Source organism: Mus caroli, chromosome 12 (genome assembly GCF_900094665.2).
Source record: "Mus caroli chromosome 12, CAROLI_EIJ_v1.1, whole genome shotgun sequence".
NCBI classification, from domain to species: domain Eukaryota; kingdom Metazoa; phylum Chordata; class Mammalia; order Rodentia; family Muridae; genus Mus; species Mus caroli.
In genome coordinates, this window is record NC_034581.1 from 395,357 (window position 1) to 413,449 (window position 18,093).

At 42.5% G+C, this 18,093-nt stretch overlaps 1 protein-coding gene across 12 annotated transcripts in view; it reads left to right on the top strand.

The window, feature by feature from the left end:
- The window catches only part of Dtnb (dystrobrevin beta), a 193,562-nt gene that overhangs the window by 12,525 nt on the left and 162,944 nt on the right, over positions 1–18,093 (top strand). For 11 of the 12 annotated variants that reach the window (XM_021178988.2, XM_021178987.2, XM_029484418.1 and 8 more), the window contains exons 2-4: positions 5,250–5,317; positions 8,083–8,163; positions 12,978–13,191. In XM_021178988.2, the coding sequence (XP_021034647.1) occupies positions 5,251–5,317; positions 8,083–8,163; positions 12,978–13,191 (362 nt within the window). In that variant the 5' untranslated portion in view covers position 5,250. Of the gene's footprint in view, positions 1–5,249; positions 5,318–5,443; positions 5,516–8,082; positions 8,164–12,977; positions 13,192–18,093 lie in introns of those variants that run through there. The other variant, XM_029484423.1, reaches the window with a different exon arrangement.

Below are 18,093 nucleotides of genomic sequence, written 5' to 3' on the forward strand. Positions count from 1 at the left end.
TAGCCCTGGCTGTCCTGGAACTCACTTTGTAGACCAGGCTGGCCTCGAACTCAGAAATCCACCTGCCTCTGCCTCCCGAGTGCTGGGATTAAAGGCGCGCGCCACCACGCCCGGCAGTTTTATGTTTTTAAATTAGGGCACTTTGAGTTAATTTTTGTCACAAGTATAAAGTCTGCTGTGTTTAGAATGTTTTTGCATTGGACATTCAATTCTTACAGTAACCCCTGTTGAGAGGACCACTTTTCTCATTGGATTGCCTTTTGACAGTGTGAGTCTTGAAGCTGGCAGTGTCTGGCCTCAGTATATATATATATATATTTTTTGCAGATATCATCTTGGCTATTCTTAGTTTTTTGTCTTTTGTATAGACATTGGGATGAGTTTGTTGGTGTTTATAAAGTAACTTGCTCAGAGTTTGGTTGAGTCTATAGACTGAGTTTAAAGGAACTGGCATCTTGACAATGTTTAGTCTTCTTATCTATGAACATCGAATCTCAGTAATTTATTTAGTTCTATGTTGATTTTTTTTCCACCAGTTTTATAGTTTTTTTCGTATTGGTTCTACATGCTTTGCTGTATTTGCACAAAATATTTATATTTTGGAGGGATGATAACATAAGTGATATTTTTTAATAATTTTATTAGATTTATTCACTTTTTATTTTATATGTGAGTGTTTTGCTTGTATGTATGTGCACCACATACGTAGTTGTTGCCCATGGGGGGTTCAGAAGGGAGCATCAGATCCTCTGGAATTGGAATTTTGGTTGTTGTGAGCCACTGTGTGGGCACTGAGCATCAAACCTAGGTCCTCTGCAAGAGTCACACATGCTCTTGACCCTGAGACATCTCTCCACTCCCTATATTTTATTTTTTAAAGTGACATTATGTTATTTCAGATTTCAGTGTGTTGGTACTACACAGGAAATGGATAGGCTTTTGTATATTGATTTTTGTGTATTGATCACTAACCTTGCTGTAGTAGCTTATTAGTTGGCAGATTTGGAGCATTCTCTTGGGTCTTCCGCATAGACGATCATGTCAAGGTGAACAAGAGCAGCTGTGTTTCTTCCCTCTCAAGCGGTTACTTTCATTAACTTTTCCCTTCACAGTTTTACCTCCTGTACTTTTCCACACAGCTGCTTTTCCTGCTTTTGTTGCCTTCAGTATGAGACTGCCTATGAGCCGGGGTAGGAGGGAATGGAGGGGGAGGAGGAGGAGGAGAGGAAAAGTAGCTGGGGATTCTTCCACTCTGGTTTAGCTCACCTTTCTTTACAAGCAAGCTAACTAGAGGGCTTTTCTGGATAGTTATTTTTTTAGCATGTGCTGCAAGGTTTAGCTGGAGAGGCTGAGGTTTGGAGTGCAGGCCTGGGGCTACGAGAGAACAGTGTTAAGCCCTTGTTGGGTGGTCTCTCTAGTCCACCTGCTCAGGCTTACTTCACACGTGTCTCTCATGGTTCCACATGCATTAGCTTGGTTTAGTAGTTGTGCTCACTGACTAAGGTGTTTATACACTCACCCCAAATCCCAGGATCCAGACCTTCCTTGGGCAGGGTATTTAGGACTTATCAGTCAGTCATCTACTGCAGCTGTCTGTTGTCTTATGGGAGAAACTTTGCAGGCTTCTTGCCTAGAGAGTGTTGAGCCAGCTGAAGGGAATTCTTCAGGGAAAAATGCAGCTGTGACAACACAGCGAGCTTCCAGCAGTAGGAAAGTAACTAAGCCATCTGGGGAAGGATGGCCAACCAGGACCACAACATCTACTGCATCGCACCGCATCTACTGCATCGGTGTGTCCGGGGCGTGTGTGTGTGTGTGTGTGTGTGTGTGTGTGTTACCTTGCATGTGCATGTGTTGGGGGGCTGATTTCTTTCATGTCTCCACAAGAAATTGATGTTGGGTGTTTATTGCAGTCTACATTAGTTTTTGAGACAGGGTCACTCACTGATTGGCTAGGCTGGCAGGCTATTGAGCTGCTGAGATCAGCTTATCTCCCCCTCCCCCCACCTCTCATGAGCATTAGGGATTGCAGGTGCACACCACCACATCTGTTTTTTTTTAAATATGGGTGCTGGGGATCTGAACTTAGGTCCTTCTATTTCTGAAGCAAACAGGCTACCCATTTAGCGATATCTTCAGCTCCTGTCTTGTTCTTTTTAAAACCTCTGAAGTATATATTGTTTACTTCTATGGTAGGCTGCAAATTATCGAAGCAGTTTTGTAGTAGGTTTTTATCTTCTCCATTCACATCTCTTCATTTCCCCTTGGGTATTCTTTTCTTTCTTTTATCTGAAAACAAACAAAAGATGGATGTACAAATACTTGTCTTGAGACAAATGTACAAAGCAATGGACAAAAGCGTTTCTTTTGGTTCACAATTTGAGGATCCAGTCCATAGTGGCTACTGGAGCTGAGGCAGGTGGTTGCAATTTATTTGCAACTGGGAAGCAGAGTGAACTCAGAAGACTGGCTCCCAACAACCACATTGACTGACTAACTAGGCTACAGTGTCAGTGCCATCAGCTGGGGACCAAGTGTTGACATGCATGAACCTGTACAGACATTTCAGAGTGATTGAAGCATCTCTCCAAGGATGGACCTTCAGTAAAGAATTGAAAAATAGGCATATTGTGTGATTGTTTTTATTTAGACAAAGGAGATGTACTAGCCTAATTGCAGTCAGACATGTAGTAATCCAGTGTTAGTGAGAGCTGTAACAAGATGGGCAAACTTTTTCTTAAAGGGCCGGATAGTAAATTTTACTTCAGACTTTTTAGGCCAGAAGTTCTCTGTGGCATGCACCGCACTCTGCCATTGTTTTGTGAGTGTAGAAATTCTGCCGTAGATGATAATACAGGAATGAAGCCAGGCCTATAATCCTGCCTCTTAGGCAGAGGATTAGGAGTTCAAAGTCTTCCTCAGTTGTTTAGTAAGTTTGAGGCTAGCTTGGACTACATGAGACCATGTCTAGCCCCCAACCCTCTCCTAAGAAGAAAAAGGAAACAGAACTGGATAGCCATGGCTGTGTTTCAAAACTCTATTTGCAAAAAGCAGATGGCAGGTCAGATGTGCCCAAGAAACTGTACTTCCTGTCATTCACCAGCCACTAATCATTTTACATGCAGTTGTGGGCGCTGAAATTGCCTGTCAGTACTTGTAGGGTGGTGGCTATCTAGATGACCCAGGATGTATGTTGTTTCCTAAGATGAATCTGAAAATGAAAATAAAATTTTAGAAAATTGCCAGGCGGTGGTGGCGCACGCCTTTAATCCCAGCACTCGGAGGCAGAGGCAGGCGAATTTCTGAGTTCGAGGCCAGCCTGGTCTACAAAGTGAGTTCCAGGACAGCCAGGGCTCAAGAGAGTCTCAGAGAAACTCTTGTCTCAAAAAAAACCAAACCAAACAAACAAACAAAAAAACCAAAATTTTAGAAAATTACCACTAAGAATTCAGTAATCTTTAGGAATTTGTTTTCTCTGCTTTGAGAAATGTGATGTAAAGGAATACTGAAGTAGCCTGTCAGATAGAACATTAAGGGTATTGTGGTGATTCTGTTCTGATCTGTATCAACCACTGACTTGGTGAGAGATCAAGTCTGGGGTAAGGGGGCAGCAGGCTTTGGAGCGGCCTCTTCCCTTTAATCCAGTAGGGACCCAACTATCTTTTCTTTAAATCCTAGATTTTATTAGATAGTTTTCCTGGAGGCTTTTTTAAATTTATTTTTTTTATTTTTATTTTTTGGCTACTTTTTGTTCAAAATTCCTTTGACTTGTGGTAACTGTGTGTGTTGAAGCTTCTCCAACAACATTTCCATGACTTGGGATGGGGTCATTCTTGATAAAACTCTTAAATGTGGAATGTTAAGGACTATATTTACATTTTAAATTTTCTTTGGGTTATAACTGAACTTATTATAACCAGGCAGGCATCTTGCTCTAGTGAATGTACAGTTTATATAGTTGTTGTTTAGCGTGTAGTTATAAAATATTTGAGAATGGTTTGTACTTGTTTAGTGGATAGGAGTTTAATCATAGTTGAGAGTGCTTTACAACAGTTTAATCTACTCATGGTAATTGTCTGGCTTCTGTTCAGCAGAATTTGGCACAAATAGGTCTGTACAATGGACTGTGTTCTTGCTTTTTAGACGTTAAGGATTCAGATATCTGTAAATAACAGTTATATGAAAAGCGTGTTCAGGAGGTTTCAATGGCACTGATGTTGAGTTATGTGTCCTTTTGCAAGTTAGCTTTCTCCACCTCTGTTGCCTGATCTGTGAAGCAGAAGCAATGGTGATCATAAAGCAGGCACATAGGCTTTTTGTGTGGTGACTGAATAGATACGAGAGGAATGCAAATGACAAGGTCTTGCAGTGTTCTCCAGGTTGGCTTTGAACTACTAATAGGTTCAAAAATTCTCCTTTCTCAGCCTCTGAGATATCTGGGACTTGACACTTGGTTCCACAAATGTAAGGAGTTTTAATACCTGGCATAGCCTAAGCATCAGCATTTGCTGCTATAACTATGTGACAGGAAAATCCCTTTGCAGAGCTCTTTATCTTGGGTATAAGTATCTTTTTGTTTAATAAAGTCTAACCTAAAATAGAAAATTTTATGTCTTTTGTGTGTGTAAATGGAAAATTCTCATGTTCTTTATTATGTTTTTTTCTGTTGTATCTGAAATCAACTTTAGTAATATATTAATATTTACAAAACATGGGTGGTAGAGGAAACTGTGTCAACGTATTCAATGTTCTGTAAAAAGAAAGAGAGAGAGAGAAAGAGAAAGGGAAAGAGAAAGAAAGAATGAAGAAGGAAAGAAAGAAAGGAAATAATTAAGTTGGAAAAAAGTCATCCTCAGCCAGGCACGATGGTGCATGCCTGTATTTCCAGCACTCCTAAGGCTGGAGCAGGGGAGTAGCTGCAAATTCAAGGCTGGTGTGGGCTATGTTGTGAGGTCTAGAGTAGCCCCAGAGCAAGTATGAGTCCCTTCCCTTAGAAAAATAGTCCTGTATTTTCAACTCAGGAAGTAAGCATACCAGCTCCTTTAATATACTGACTGTTCAGTATCTCTTGGAAGCTACCAGATAATGGGAGACTGGCTCGCATTTCTTGGTGGGAGGGTCCTACTTTATTTTCCCTGATGTTCCTGTAGAATGTGCATGGCCACTGTGGTCTCCTCTTACAGCTGAGCACTTGGTTGAGTCATCCATCACCCCACACCTTGACTCATTGTGTCTGTCTTCATCTCTAGGATGATTGAGGAAGGTGGGAACAAGCGGAAGACCATGGCGGAGAAGAGGCAGCTCTTCATAGAAATGCGTGAGTGTCCCGGCTCACCCACGTGGAATACTGTGGGCTTTGTTGTTATTTTTATCAAGTAATTTTTTACGTTTTTGTTTGTTTTTTTGAGACAGTTTCTCTGTGTGTCCTGGCTGTCCGACAATTCACTTTATGGACCAGGTTGACCTAGAACTTAGAGATCTGTCTGCCTCTGCCTTCCAAGTCCTGGGATTAAAGGTGTGTGCCACCACTGCCTGGCTAAGTAATAGTTCTATCAGTTAGAAATTGTATGTTGGAAGCCTTAGAGAGGGAGGAATGGGAGTTGTAGAAGCATGGAATTGGAAGACTCACAGCACAACATATACTTTACTTGAATTGACTTGAGTTGAGGTCCTTCTCTTCTCTTCTCTTCTCTTTTCTTCTCTTCTCTTCTCTTCCGAAGGTGCTGAGTTCAAATCCCAGCAACCACATGGTGGCTCTCAACCATCCATAACAAGATCTGACTCCCTCTTCTGGAGTGTCTGAAGATAGCTACAGTGTACTTACATCTAATAAATAAATAAATCTTTAAAAAAAAGATTAAAAAAAAATCTTCTGTTAAAATTATATCATGGTATTAAAAACAAAACAAAACAAAACACCCAAAGCCTGGCCTTGAGGAATTGGGTGGTTCCCAGTATTTTGTTTTCTTTGACATGTGGTGCAGACCACTTCACAGTTGCTGGCTCTAGGATTCCTTGTATAGTATTGATCTGAATTAGCCTTTGTAAGCCTTTTAAAGACATTTTATTATGAGTCCTACTGCACAGGTGGGTGTGGCCAGGTACCTGTCATGCTAGTGCTTAGAGGTGGGCAGGAGGGCTACATAGTGAGACCCTACCCCATTTTAAGTGGGACACCTATAATCCCAGCATTTGGGAGGTAGATTTAGGAGGAGATAGTAATTTTGAGGCAAATCAAAAACAGAAAAGCTGAAACAACCCAAGGAGAGATCAAGAGCAGCACTTGCACATTGTTTCCAGTAGGCTGTACTGGCTTGCTGCGTGCTGTGCCTGGGGGTTGTTCAGTTCACCTTTCCAGGGATGGCTTCTTCTATTTGCTCCCCCTCCCACTCCAAGACAGGGTTTCTTTGTGTATCCCAGGCTGGCCTTCAACTTAGAGATCTACCTGTCTCTGCCTCCCCAGTTCTGGGATTAAAGGCATGCGCCACCACATCCTGTCTTTTTTTTCTTTTTTTTTTTTTTTCATGCTAGGTAGGAACTCTACTACTTTTTTTTTACTAGCTGTAACCCCAGACACGATGCTTTCTTGATCAGGTGAGTCAGACAAAAGGGGAAAACAAACAAACACAGTGATTCTTGCAGTGCTGCACATAAATAACCATGGGGTAGGGGATGGGATTGACCTGGGAATAACTCAAGTCCTGCAAAGAACACACACACTCACTCTGATAGAAAGACTTTGGATAAATTGTCATTCTCCCTGTGTGGCCTTTTGATCTTTCTTTCTTTCTTTCTTTCTTTCTTTCTTTCTTTCTTTCTTTCTTTCTTTCTTTGTTTTTGAGACAGGGTTTCTCTATATAGCCCTGGCAGTCCTGGAACTCACTCTTAGTTCTGAGCCTGGCCTCGAACTAAGAGTTCTTCCTGCCTCTGCTTCCCAGATGCTGGGATTAAAGGTATGCACCACCACTGCCCAGCTACTTTGTACTTTTAAAAAAAATATTTTTTATCTTTTTTTTACAAAGTTGAGACAGGGTGTCATTATGCAGTCTTGGCTGGCCTGGAACTTGGCTATGTAGATGAGGTTGGCCTTGAACTCAGAGATCTGCTTGCCTCTGGTGCTGTGATTAAAGACGTGTGCTACCACACGCAGCAACTTTTACTTCTTGATAGGAAGATGCAGCCAGCTATGGTGCTCCATGCCTGTAATTGCAGCTGTCAGGAAGGTGGGATTGTAAGGTTGAGGCCAGGCTGGGTACATAGCAAGCTCAAGGCAGGTACTATTTATTGAGACATGCTCTAATAAAAGAGCAGCCTGGGGGGTGTATCTCTGTGGCAGAGCACTTGCCTGGCATATTCCCTGGATTCAGTCCCCAGCACTTGAGGTGGTAGAGACATTTTTGTGGGGAGAGGTATAGTATACTAGAAGCAAAGAAATACCATGTGACCAATCATAGAAAAGGGCAGGTGGCCACAGATTAAGAGGGGCCTTAGGGTTAGCTGGTCCAGTTCTCTCTATGAGGCCATGTGCGGGAAAGACATGTGAGGCATGGCCACAGACAGGCCCTGTTATGGAGTCAGACTGAAACTGCAGTTTATTGACTTCTTTTTGACTCTGTCTCCTCACCTCTTTGAAATGGGTCTCACTGTGTGGTACAGGCTAGGCTCAAGCTTGTANGACAGGGTTTCTCTGTGTAGCCCTGGCTGTCCTGGAACTCACTTTGTAGACCAGGCTGGCCTCAAACTCAGAAATCCACCTGCCTCTGCCTCCCGTGTGCTGGGATTAAAGGCGTGCGCCACCACGCCCGGCGTAGTTTACCTTCTTGACTGTAGACTCTCTTCCATTCGTCTCTCTACTTTCCTGACCCTGCAGCCTACTGATGGACGCATTGTGTGTCCTCCCCTCTCTGAGTTCTCTTGCTTAGCAGAAGGCAAAACTGTTGGCAGCATCTTGGCGTGCAGTGGGCACGTGCACAGCATTGCTTCACCTCTCCTTCCCTGTGCACATCACAGTGGAGCTACACTTCAGCAAGCAGCCATGGTGCACTCAGCACAGCTCAGCCTTTCACTTTGTCCCTTTCTCAGGTGCTCAGAACTTTGATGTCATACGACTATCAACGTACAGAACAGCTTGCAAGTTACGATTTGTACAGAAGAGATGCAACCGTAAGTCATTTCTTACCTCTTCAATGGGCAGATAGGGCTCCTGATATTATGAAATAATTTCAGTATTTTCCAGGCATATCATAAGGTTAGTTAAATTCTGTTTGTCGTTTTGTAAAGAATGTATTTCTATTATAGAATTATGTGTATAAGGGTATGTCTGCATGTGAGCATGTGCACACAAGTGTAGATTCCCCAGAAGCCAGAGGTGGAGTATCTCTTGGAGCTGGGGTCGTAGGCAGTGTGAGCCACCTGACATGGGTGCTGGCATCTGAGCTTGGGTCATGCGTAAGAGCAGTAAGTGCTCTTAACCACTCAGCCGTCTCTCTGGCCCCAGTTCTGTTTGACTGAAATATTACGAATTTTGTCACTTTATTCCTGTGTCCCTTAAAATGTTTAATAAAATTGATAATGTTATAAATAATGTTGCTAGAATGTGGGTTTCTTATTTTATTTTTATTTATATTGTATGTATACACATGCGCACATGGAGGTGCTGGTGTGTGTGTGGGCATGTGTATATATGCCTTGCTGTAGTTCACAGAGGGCAGAAGACAATTTTTAGGAGTTATTTTTCTTGTTCTACCATGTGGGTTCTGACACCAAACTCAGATTTTCAGTGTTCATGAGTTTGCTTTTACTCTGCGCAGTTGAGCCTGCCCCACTCACTAGCAGTAGTGATTAGTGACAGGTTCTGAGATGACGTAATATAATTGTTATCTAATCGGGAGAAAATCTTTTGTACAAAATTAATATAATTACTAGCTTCTGAAAGAAAGGTCTTGATATTTTGATACAGATTTAGTGAACATTGATTTTTTTTAAATTAAATTTAGGTTAAGTACTATAACACAGATTGACTCATTTTAATAAGTACCTGTTATCATGTGGATTATAAAATATGTACAGATATATGTACACATACATATTGTCACTGTCTGAGAAGATGAGTTGCTGTATTTTTCTCACATGCACATGCATTAATGAGAGGCTGTTTGTATAATGGAAAGCACATTAGCCTAAGAACTAGAAAATCTGTTTTAAGGGACTGAATTTTTCCAGGCAGTGTTGGTGCACACCTTTAATCCCAGCACTTGGGAGGCAGAAGCAGGTGAATTTCTGAGTGCAAAGCCAGCCTGGGCCTTTCAAAAAACCCCAAAAAACAAAAACAAAAACAAAAAAACAGAAGACTGAGTTTTACCATTTATTATTAACAAGTGACTCTAGCAATCCATTTTACATATGATAACTTCTGTCAGATGTTAAGGCTTAAAAAAAATTCTTCCCATATACATAAATACATTTTTAAAAGGGGGACGGGGTGGGTAGAGAAATGGTTTAGTGTTTAAGAGGACTGGTTGCTTTTGCAGAGGTCCTGAGTTTAATTCCCAGCACCTACAATGGCGGTTCACAACCATCAGATCCTGTGCCGCCTTCTGGTGTGTGGATAGATGTACATGCAGATAAAAAAACCTATATATAAATAAATAAATATTAAAAAAATTACATTTTCTGTCAGGTTTGGTTTGGGGTGTGGTGATGCATACCTTAGAGGCAGGCATGTCTCCTTGAATTCAGGGCCAGCCTGGTTTACATCTCGAGTTCCATGCTAGCCAGGGCTGCACAGTGAGACCCTGTCTTGATAAATAGAAAGAACAGACTTATAAATCCTAAATTCTTAGAGCTTATCATGCTGTCTTGGGTTTCAGCCACGTGTTTGTTTTTTTGTTTTGTTTTGTTTTTTTGAGGCAGGGTTTTTCTGTGTAGCCCTCGCTGTCCTGGGACACACTCTGTAGACCAGGCTGGCCTCGAACTCAGAGATCATCCTGCCTCTGCCTCCCAAGTGCTGGAAATAAACCACTGCCCGGCTTCAGCCACAGTTTTTTCTTTTTCCTTTTTAAAAAAATATTTATTTATTTATTTATTTATTTATTTATTTATTATACAGTAGCTGTCTTCAGACACTCCAGAAGAGGGCATCAGATTTTGTTACGGATGTTTGTGAGCCACCATGTGGTTGCTGGTATTTGAACTCAGGACCTTTGGAAGAGCAGTTTGGAAGAGCTCTTACCCTCTGAGCCATCTCACCAGCCCCCACAATTTTCTCATTGTCATTTCCTAAAGCATTAATTTTCAGATTTTGGATGACGACCCATCAAGTGCTTCTCGAAGTTGCTTTGATGGGCCATAGCTAACGTAAAGTGTAATACTAAAGAAGACTAGAGAAGGAAGCAACCAGGTGCAGCTAGGGAGGAACTTCTCTGTATCTAGATGCATGTGTGTGTACAAGAGAGAGGGAGAGAGAGAAAGAAATGCAGAAATAATGATTGCCTGGTATTAAATACCCCTGTGGGTGAGTGTGGGCTGTGGCCAGAGAGCTTGAAAAGCACTGTCTTAGAGCAGCTGTGTGAATGTTTTTATAATTTCCCCATAGTTATTCTGGGGAGAGTATGGGCTGTGTGTACAGTGCTGTGAGCTGTGGGCAGATGGTGTTAGTTGTTTAGTTACTTTCCTGTGGCTGTGTTTATAGAGGCAACAGTTATCGGAGGCTCACAGTTTCAGAAGGGGAGTCTATGTCTATCATGGCTGGGAACATGGCAGGAGACTGGCAGGCATGGCACTGGAACAGTAGCTGATGCTTACTGCTTGATGGCTTACAGCTGTTAAAACTGTAACTTTGAAATGCCAAAGTTCACCCCCATGAAATACCTCTTCCACCAGTTAGCTTTCTTCCATGCTGGCATGTCTGTTGGCATTGCCCTTGTTCAGTCTTGTTTAGGCAGCCATGTTGTTGAGACTTCATGGTGTACCTTTCCTGTCATAGGTAGAAGGCACGTTTTCACAGGGGACTTCCTGGTCCTCTGACTTGTACCCCTTCTGTGCTGTTTGGTGAGCCTTAGATGTAGGAGTTATGTTGTAGATGTAGCAGTTGTGGCTGGGCAATATGCGATCATTCACTCATACTCTGCAGTTTGGTTGGTTGTGATTTTCTGTAACAGTCTTTGTCTGGCTAGACCCTGATGCAAGCTGTGCAGGACCTGGCCAGGTGGAAAGGTTGCCACATACCTGGCCTTCTACATGGGCTGCTAGGGTTTGGACTCAGGCCCTAATGTTTGCACAGTAAGTGTTATTACTCACTGGGCAGCTATCATGTCCAAACCTTGGTTTTGTTTTATGTTAACTGAGGCAAGGTCTCTTGTAGCCCCAGCTAGCTGCTGCTGCTTCTTTTTTTTTTTTTTTTTTTTTTTTTTTTTTTTTTTTTCGAGACAGGGTTTTTCTGGTTGTCCTGGAACTCACTTTGTAGACCAGGCTGGCCTCGAACTCAGAAATCCTCCTGCCTCTGCCTCCCAGGTGCTGGGATTAAAGGCGTGCGCCACCACTGCCTGGCGAAGTCATGTCTTCTTAACAACTGCTCTTCTAAGGTATTATCCTTTCTTTTGATGGGTGCAGGTCTGACTGAAGTCCTGGCCCCAAGTCACCAATGTGCTAAAAAGGCCCTATTGTTTGCTTGTTTTTAAGTGTTTTACCCATGGTTTTTATTTATGTCAGGAGAAGGGTAGATCCAGGGAGATAGTTATCTGATTTGCTCAAAACAAAGTTTAAAACAATTTGTATAAAAACAAATTTAAATGTAGACAAATGGATTTGAATAAACTTAAATAAGCAAATTTAAACAAATTTGTCTTTTGGATACATTGTTCAGAACATTGATTAGGCCACACAGCATGGTAGAGTTATACTTAATACAGTTATACTTCTTAGGGCTATAGAGAGTAAAATTTGAGATGTAAAATGTTGCTGAAATTGCCAGATTAATATACAAATAAAGATGATTCAGGATGTTGCGGCAGATTGCTAAACAAGCTGAATATTGGACTGTCTCAGTGTTTAGAGGCACTCATCACCCATTCTGAACTCACATGGTGGAAAGAGAGAAACTGGGGCGTGGTGGCGCACGCCTTTAATCCCAGCACTTGGGAGGCAGAGGCAGGCAGATTTCTGAGTTTGAGGCCAGCCTGGTCTACAAAGTGAGTTCCAGGACATCCAGGGCTACACAGAGAAACCCTGTCTCAGGACAAAAAAGAGGAAGGAAGGAGAGAAGCAACTCTTTTTTTTTTTTTTTTTTAAGATTTATTTATTGATTATATGTAAGTACCCTGTAGCTGTCTTCAGACACTCCAGAAGAGGGCATCAGATTTCATTACGGATGGTTGTGAGCCACCATGTGCTTGCTGGGATCTGAACTTCGGACCTTCAGAAGAGCAGTCGGGTGCTCTTACCCACTGAGCCATCTCACCAGCCCAAGAAGCAACTCTTAAATGTTGTACTTTGACTTTCATACATGTGCCATTACGTACATACATCCGGCATATATGTACCAACATCCCATGCTTCAAATAAATAAATGTAGAGCTGGAGAGATGGCTTAGAGGTTAAGAGCACTGACTGCTCTTCCAAAGGTCCTGAGTTCAAAAAGGTTCACAACCACCTGTAATGAGCTCTGACGCCCTCTTCTGGCGCATCTGGAGACAGCTACAGTGTACTTACATATAATAAATAAATAAATCTTTAAAATAAATAAATAATTAAATAGATGTAACAATAATTTGTTTTGAAAGGGGACGTTCTTAAGAGTAATTCTTGGTATACTTTTTCTATTATACTATCAGCTGATAGAGGTCACAGGGGTCACTATTTACAAAGATTTGAAGCATCAATTACTTAATACAGGTGGAATGAGTCAATCAGTTTAAATGTCCACTTGTGAGGTGACACTGTCCTTTAAAATTTCTGACAGTTTATATTCTTTGATTTAGTTCATCTTGTTGATATCTGGAACATGATCGAAGCTTTCCGAGACAATGGCCTTAACACGCTGGACCACAGCACGGAGATCAGCGTGTCCCGCCTGGAGACTGTCATCTCGTCCATCTACTATCAGTTGAACAAGCGCCTTCCTTCTACTCACCAGATCAGCGTGGAGCAGTCCATCAGTCTCCTCCTCAATTTCATGGTCGCCGCCTACGACAGGCTCGTACCTGCTCACTTCCTTTCAATCCCGCCCATCTCTTCATCTCCCGTTTCTCACCCTGCCTTGCTAACTCTTGTCAGCCTAGAGCCCCACTTGAGGTGAATTGCTCAGTGTAAGCCCTTCCTGCATCCTGGGCAGGCAGCCACTCACTGTCCTCTGGTGTGTGTCAGCTGGAGCTCCACTGTAGATGCAGTGGATGAGACTCACCCACTTGAGTCAAACTGTGGTGAAATGATAAGCCTGTCCCCAAGGATTGAGAAACGCTTAACCCATCTTTCTCCACTCTGTAACACCAAATGCCTTTGAGCTGAAGTTTTTTCTTCATAAACTTCTAAGAATCTATTTCAGACTTTTTCGGTAGACCTCACAACATGAGCAAGAAACTACCTTAGCGTACCACAATTAAACTGGAGATGAGTTCCTCTACTATAAAAACCAAAGCAAAACCAAAGCAAACAATCCTGAGGGATGGAATGCTGAGAAGCGGTTCTGCTCCAGGAACCAAGAGTTCCTGCTGCTTCTCACTGATGTTGTGTTGACCACTGGATTCGCATGGGAATGCTCCCTGCTTTGTGTTGTTTTTTTTCTTTTCTTTTCTTTTTTTTTTAAAGGTTTATTTATTATATATATATGAATACACTGTCACTGCCTTCAGACACACCAGAAGAGGGCATGGGATCCCATTACAGATGGTTGTGAGCCACCAAGTGGTTGCTGGGAATTGAACTTAGGACCTCTGGAAGAGCTCTAAGTGAGTGCTCTTAACCACTGAGCCATCTCTCCAGCCCTGTCTTTTTCTCTTTATGTTGAATTTATAAGCTAGTAAAATGGTAATAGTTGCATGTTATAGTAGCAGAAATTCAGTGAGTTAGTGAGAAAGTATGGGTGGGACAAAGCCAGGCCACGCATTAGGCTTTCCCAGAGCCATAATATATTTATGTTGCAAGTTGGATATTTTTACCCATTCGATAGAAAATTACTTAAAGAAATTTGAATTTTAAAAATAAGAGTCTATAATACGTAAAAGTCCCAGAATCATAAAGTCATTTAAAAGATAGGGTTATGAATCCAAACATTAATCTCATACTCTCTAAGAGCGGAGTCCTGTGACCTAGAACCCAGGGTAGAAATTGCTACCCTTTGTAGTCTCATCATGTCCCTAATCCAGCGATTCAGCCAGTTCACAACACAAATCAGATCAATAAACAATTTTTAAAAATATAGTAATAAAAATTACCTTACCACTCGAAAGGTGAGTGGGGATTAAAAACACTGATTCTGGGCTGGGGAGGTGGCTCAGTTTTATGAAAAGTGTGGCAAAAGCAGGACCTCAGCATAATCTCAGAGCCAACTTTAAAAATGTCAAGCTTTGTGGTTCCCAGCCATCATCCTGGAGCTGTAGTTTGAATCCCACCAGTTACACAGAAAGAAGGGCGTGGCTGCTTATGGCCATAACCTCAGTGTTGGGTGGGCTGAGATAGGTGGGTGCTGAGAGCTTGCTACCCAGCCAACCTAGCACAGCTGTGAGCTTCCGACTCAGTGAGTGACCCTCTCTCAAGGCAAGAAGGATAGAGTCTCCCGATGTCCTCTGGCTTCTGTGTGTACATGCATGGCCTCACACCACTAACATACACACTTGTGAGCAACACACACACACACACACACACACACACACACACACACACACACAGAATAGCTAGATAGTTTATCAGAAGAGACAGAGAAGGCTGGTGCTGTGTAGAGCACCCTAGGTTCAATCTGGGTCCTGCCAAAAGAGAGGAGGTGGGCGTGGGAGGGGAGGAAACATGGCTGAAGGAGCAGCCAAACAGAACTAGCAAACGCAGAGAGAGGGGCTGAGGAACGGCAGTAATGTGCTGTGCTAGAGGGGAGCTTGGTAAGTTTCAGATCAATATTATTCACATCTTTAGTAACTCAGATCTGTATATGATAAGAATCATTTATCTCTCCAGAAATTTAAAATTGGCTTCTTTATACTGGAAATAACAAGGGATCTAATAATTTGACTTTGTTTTTGTATATCTGTATATCAGTGTATTTAGTGTTAAATCCTTCCTGTTCACCATTTTATTGAGTGGCACTTTTATGATTTAGGCTGGGCAGTTCCTTTGATGTGTGGATTATCTAGTTACTTATTTTAGTCGAGTCTTTCATACTTTGTATTTATAATTCTCCAAGGTTAAAGATTGAATTCAGAGCCGGGCGTGGTGGTGCACGCCTTTAATCCCAGCACATGGGAGGCAGAGACAGGCAGATTTCTAAGTTCGAGGCCAGCCCGGTCTACAGAGTGAGTTCCAGGACAGCCAGGGCTACACAGAGAAACCCTGTCTCGGACAAAAAAAAAGATTGACTTCAGTAATTAGTTAATTTTAACTTCTTTCACCTCCAGATTTATAGTTAGTAGTTTTGTCTAAATGATTTCTCAGTGGTATAGTTGATGATAAAGCTTCTACACAGATTAGGAACAATTGGGGTTTGGATTTTGTTCCTTAAGTGAATATTTTCTGAGGATTCATTGTTTTCTAAGTACTATGTGAGAACTTAAGAACCGCTGGACCGTACAGGCATCTGTGTGTGGGACAGAGGGGAAACCACAGGGAGCGCTGGAAACCCTGACAAACTCATGTTCAACCCCACGGTCCCTCACACCACAGGTGCTGATGGCCTGTGGTCTGGTGGAGCAGGGAAACTCATGTTCCTGGCGTGCAGGGACAGCAGGGCTGCCTCACTTCCTTGCTAGGCTTACATTCTGGGGCTTTTACGTACAACATCCTTTCTGCTTTCTGCCTCTGTGTTAGTGTCTTAGATACCAGGCTGAGAGAGTCCGTGATGCCAGGAGTCTGCAGGAATGCCAGCCCTGTGCTGCTGCAGTGGCTGGCTCTGGCTGGCTTTCCTCAGGCTGTTCCTCACTTAGTCCCTTGTGTCAGCTTTATCCTTGTGCTGACTTCAAGATGCCTGCCATCATCTACTATCAACCCTACTCCTTCCATGCCTAGGTGAAGGGGGAGAAGAGAGGCCCAGTGCTTTGGAATATCAAACAGAAGTACCTGAGTGGTAGGGCCAAATGTGTGTAGGGATTGTGTCTTGCACTCAGACTGTCAGTGTGTGTGTGCCCCTGGGGTACCTGGTTGTTTAGTTCTTACCCTGACTGTCTGATTTCATGTGGTGGGCAGTGGATAAACTAGGTATGCGGCGAGCCATTACGTGGCTCGGTGCTCGTTGCCATGGGTCTTCATATGTTAAGATTTGGATCCCTTTGTCAGACAGTGGCCCAAGTGCCCATCCATTCCTGAAACCTGAGAGAGTCACTCATATGTTGTCTTTTCCCAGAGTCCACATGCAGTCAATTACTGAGTCCTGTCACTCTGTCTTTTGATTATCTCTCTAGTCTGTATACCTTGTGTGGCGTCCCTCTTCCTGCAGCACCACCTGAGCCTTCCTGGGCTGCTGCCAGTGCTTTTCTATGATTATGATTATTTATTACTATTATCACTACTATTATTATCTTGCATGTATGTTCTTCCCTTCCTCTTTCATTCATTCATAGAACTAATCCATCCATGTGCCCACTGTCTGCCCCAAGGCTCTGAATGCTGGCAGTAACTTGTGCCTGTCTTCCTTTTGTCTGGTCCCGTCGCACTGCCCTGCACCTTGCGGGTGGGACCACCCTGATTTGCTTTATCGCTTTCTTCCTTCTCACAGCAGCGAGTGAGTGGCACTTTTACATACTCATGGCACCCAGGAGGTGAAGCTAGGAGGATTAGAAATTCATGTTGTTCTCTGCCAGCCTGGGCAACAGGAGACCTTGTTTCAAAAAACAAAACGAACTGCCTGCCTCCTCAATTAACCTCAGATTTTTCACATTTAGAGACATAACCAAAGTACTGTTTGGTGTTGATTTTTCCCCCTACCCTCTCCCTTCTTTCTGGTATAGGGATTGAACTCAGGGCCACATGAATGCTATATATAAAAATCAACAATCTGAGTATTGTTTAGTTTTAGTTATTATTTTTAAAGACATGATCTCACTGTATAGCCCTGGCTATCCTGGAACTTCACAGCGATCCATCTGCCTCTGCCTCCTGAAGGAATCTGTCATTACTCTGTTTGTTTGTTTGTTTGTTTGGTTGGTTTTAGTTATAAAAAGGCTGTTAGGCATTGCAGTTGGTGATAACCCTTACAATTATTTTATTGTGGGGCTGGAGAGATGGCTTAGTGGTTAAGAGCACTGGCTACCCTTCCAGAGGACCCTGGTTTAATTCCCAGCACCCACACAACAGCTCACAACTGTCTGTAACTCCAGTTCCAGGAGATCTGACACCCTCATACCAGTGCCCATTTAAAAAAAAATCATTTTTATGTCTTTCTTTTTGATCTTAGTGACTGTCACATGTATTTTTGATTTTTCAAAGTCTAAAATTAACTGATACTGTTATACTTTTCCTGAGTAATGAAAGACTCTAAAGTATTTTATGTCTGTTTATATTATTGGGATAGTGCATTCTTGTTTTGTATATCTCTAAAACTAAGCAGACATTTAAAGTTCTTTTACTGTTACTATTATTTTATGTGTATGCGTGGTTTTCCTGAGTGTATATCTATATCACATGTGTTCCTGGTGGCTGGGCAGGTCAGAAGAGGGCCTTGGATTCCCTGGAACTGGAGTTACAGATAGCTGGGAGCCACCATATGAATGCTGGGAATCAAACCTGGGACTGTTGGAAGAGCAGCCCGTGTTCTTTTTTTTTTTTTTTTTAACGATCAATGCACTTTATTTATTTTTTTTAATTAGGTAATTTCCTCAATTACATTTCCAATGCTATCCAAAAAGTCCCCAATACACTCCCCACCCCCAGTCCCCCACCCACCCACCCCCACCCCTT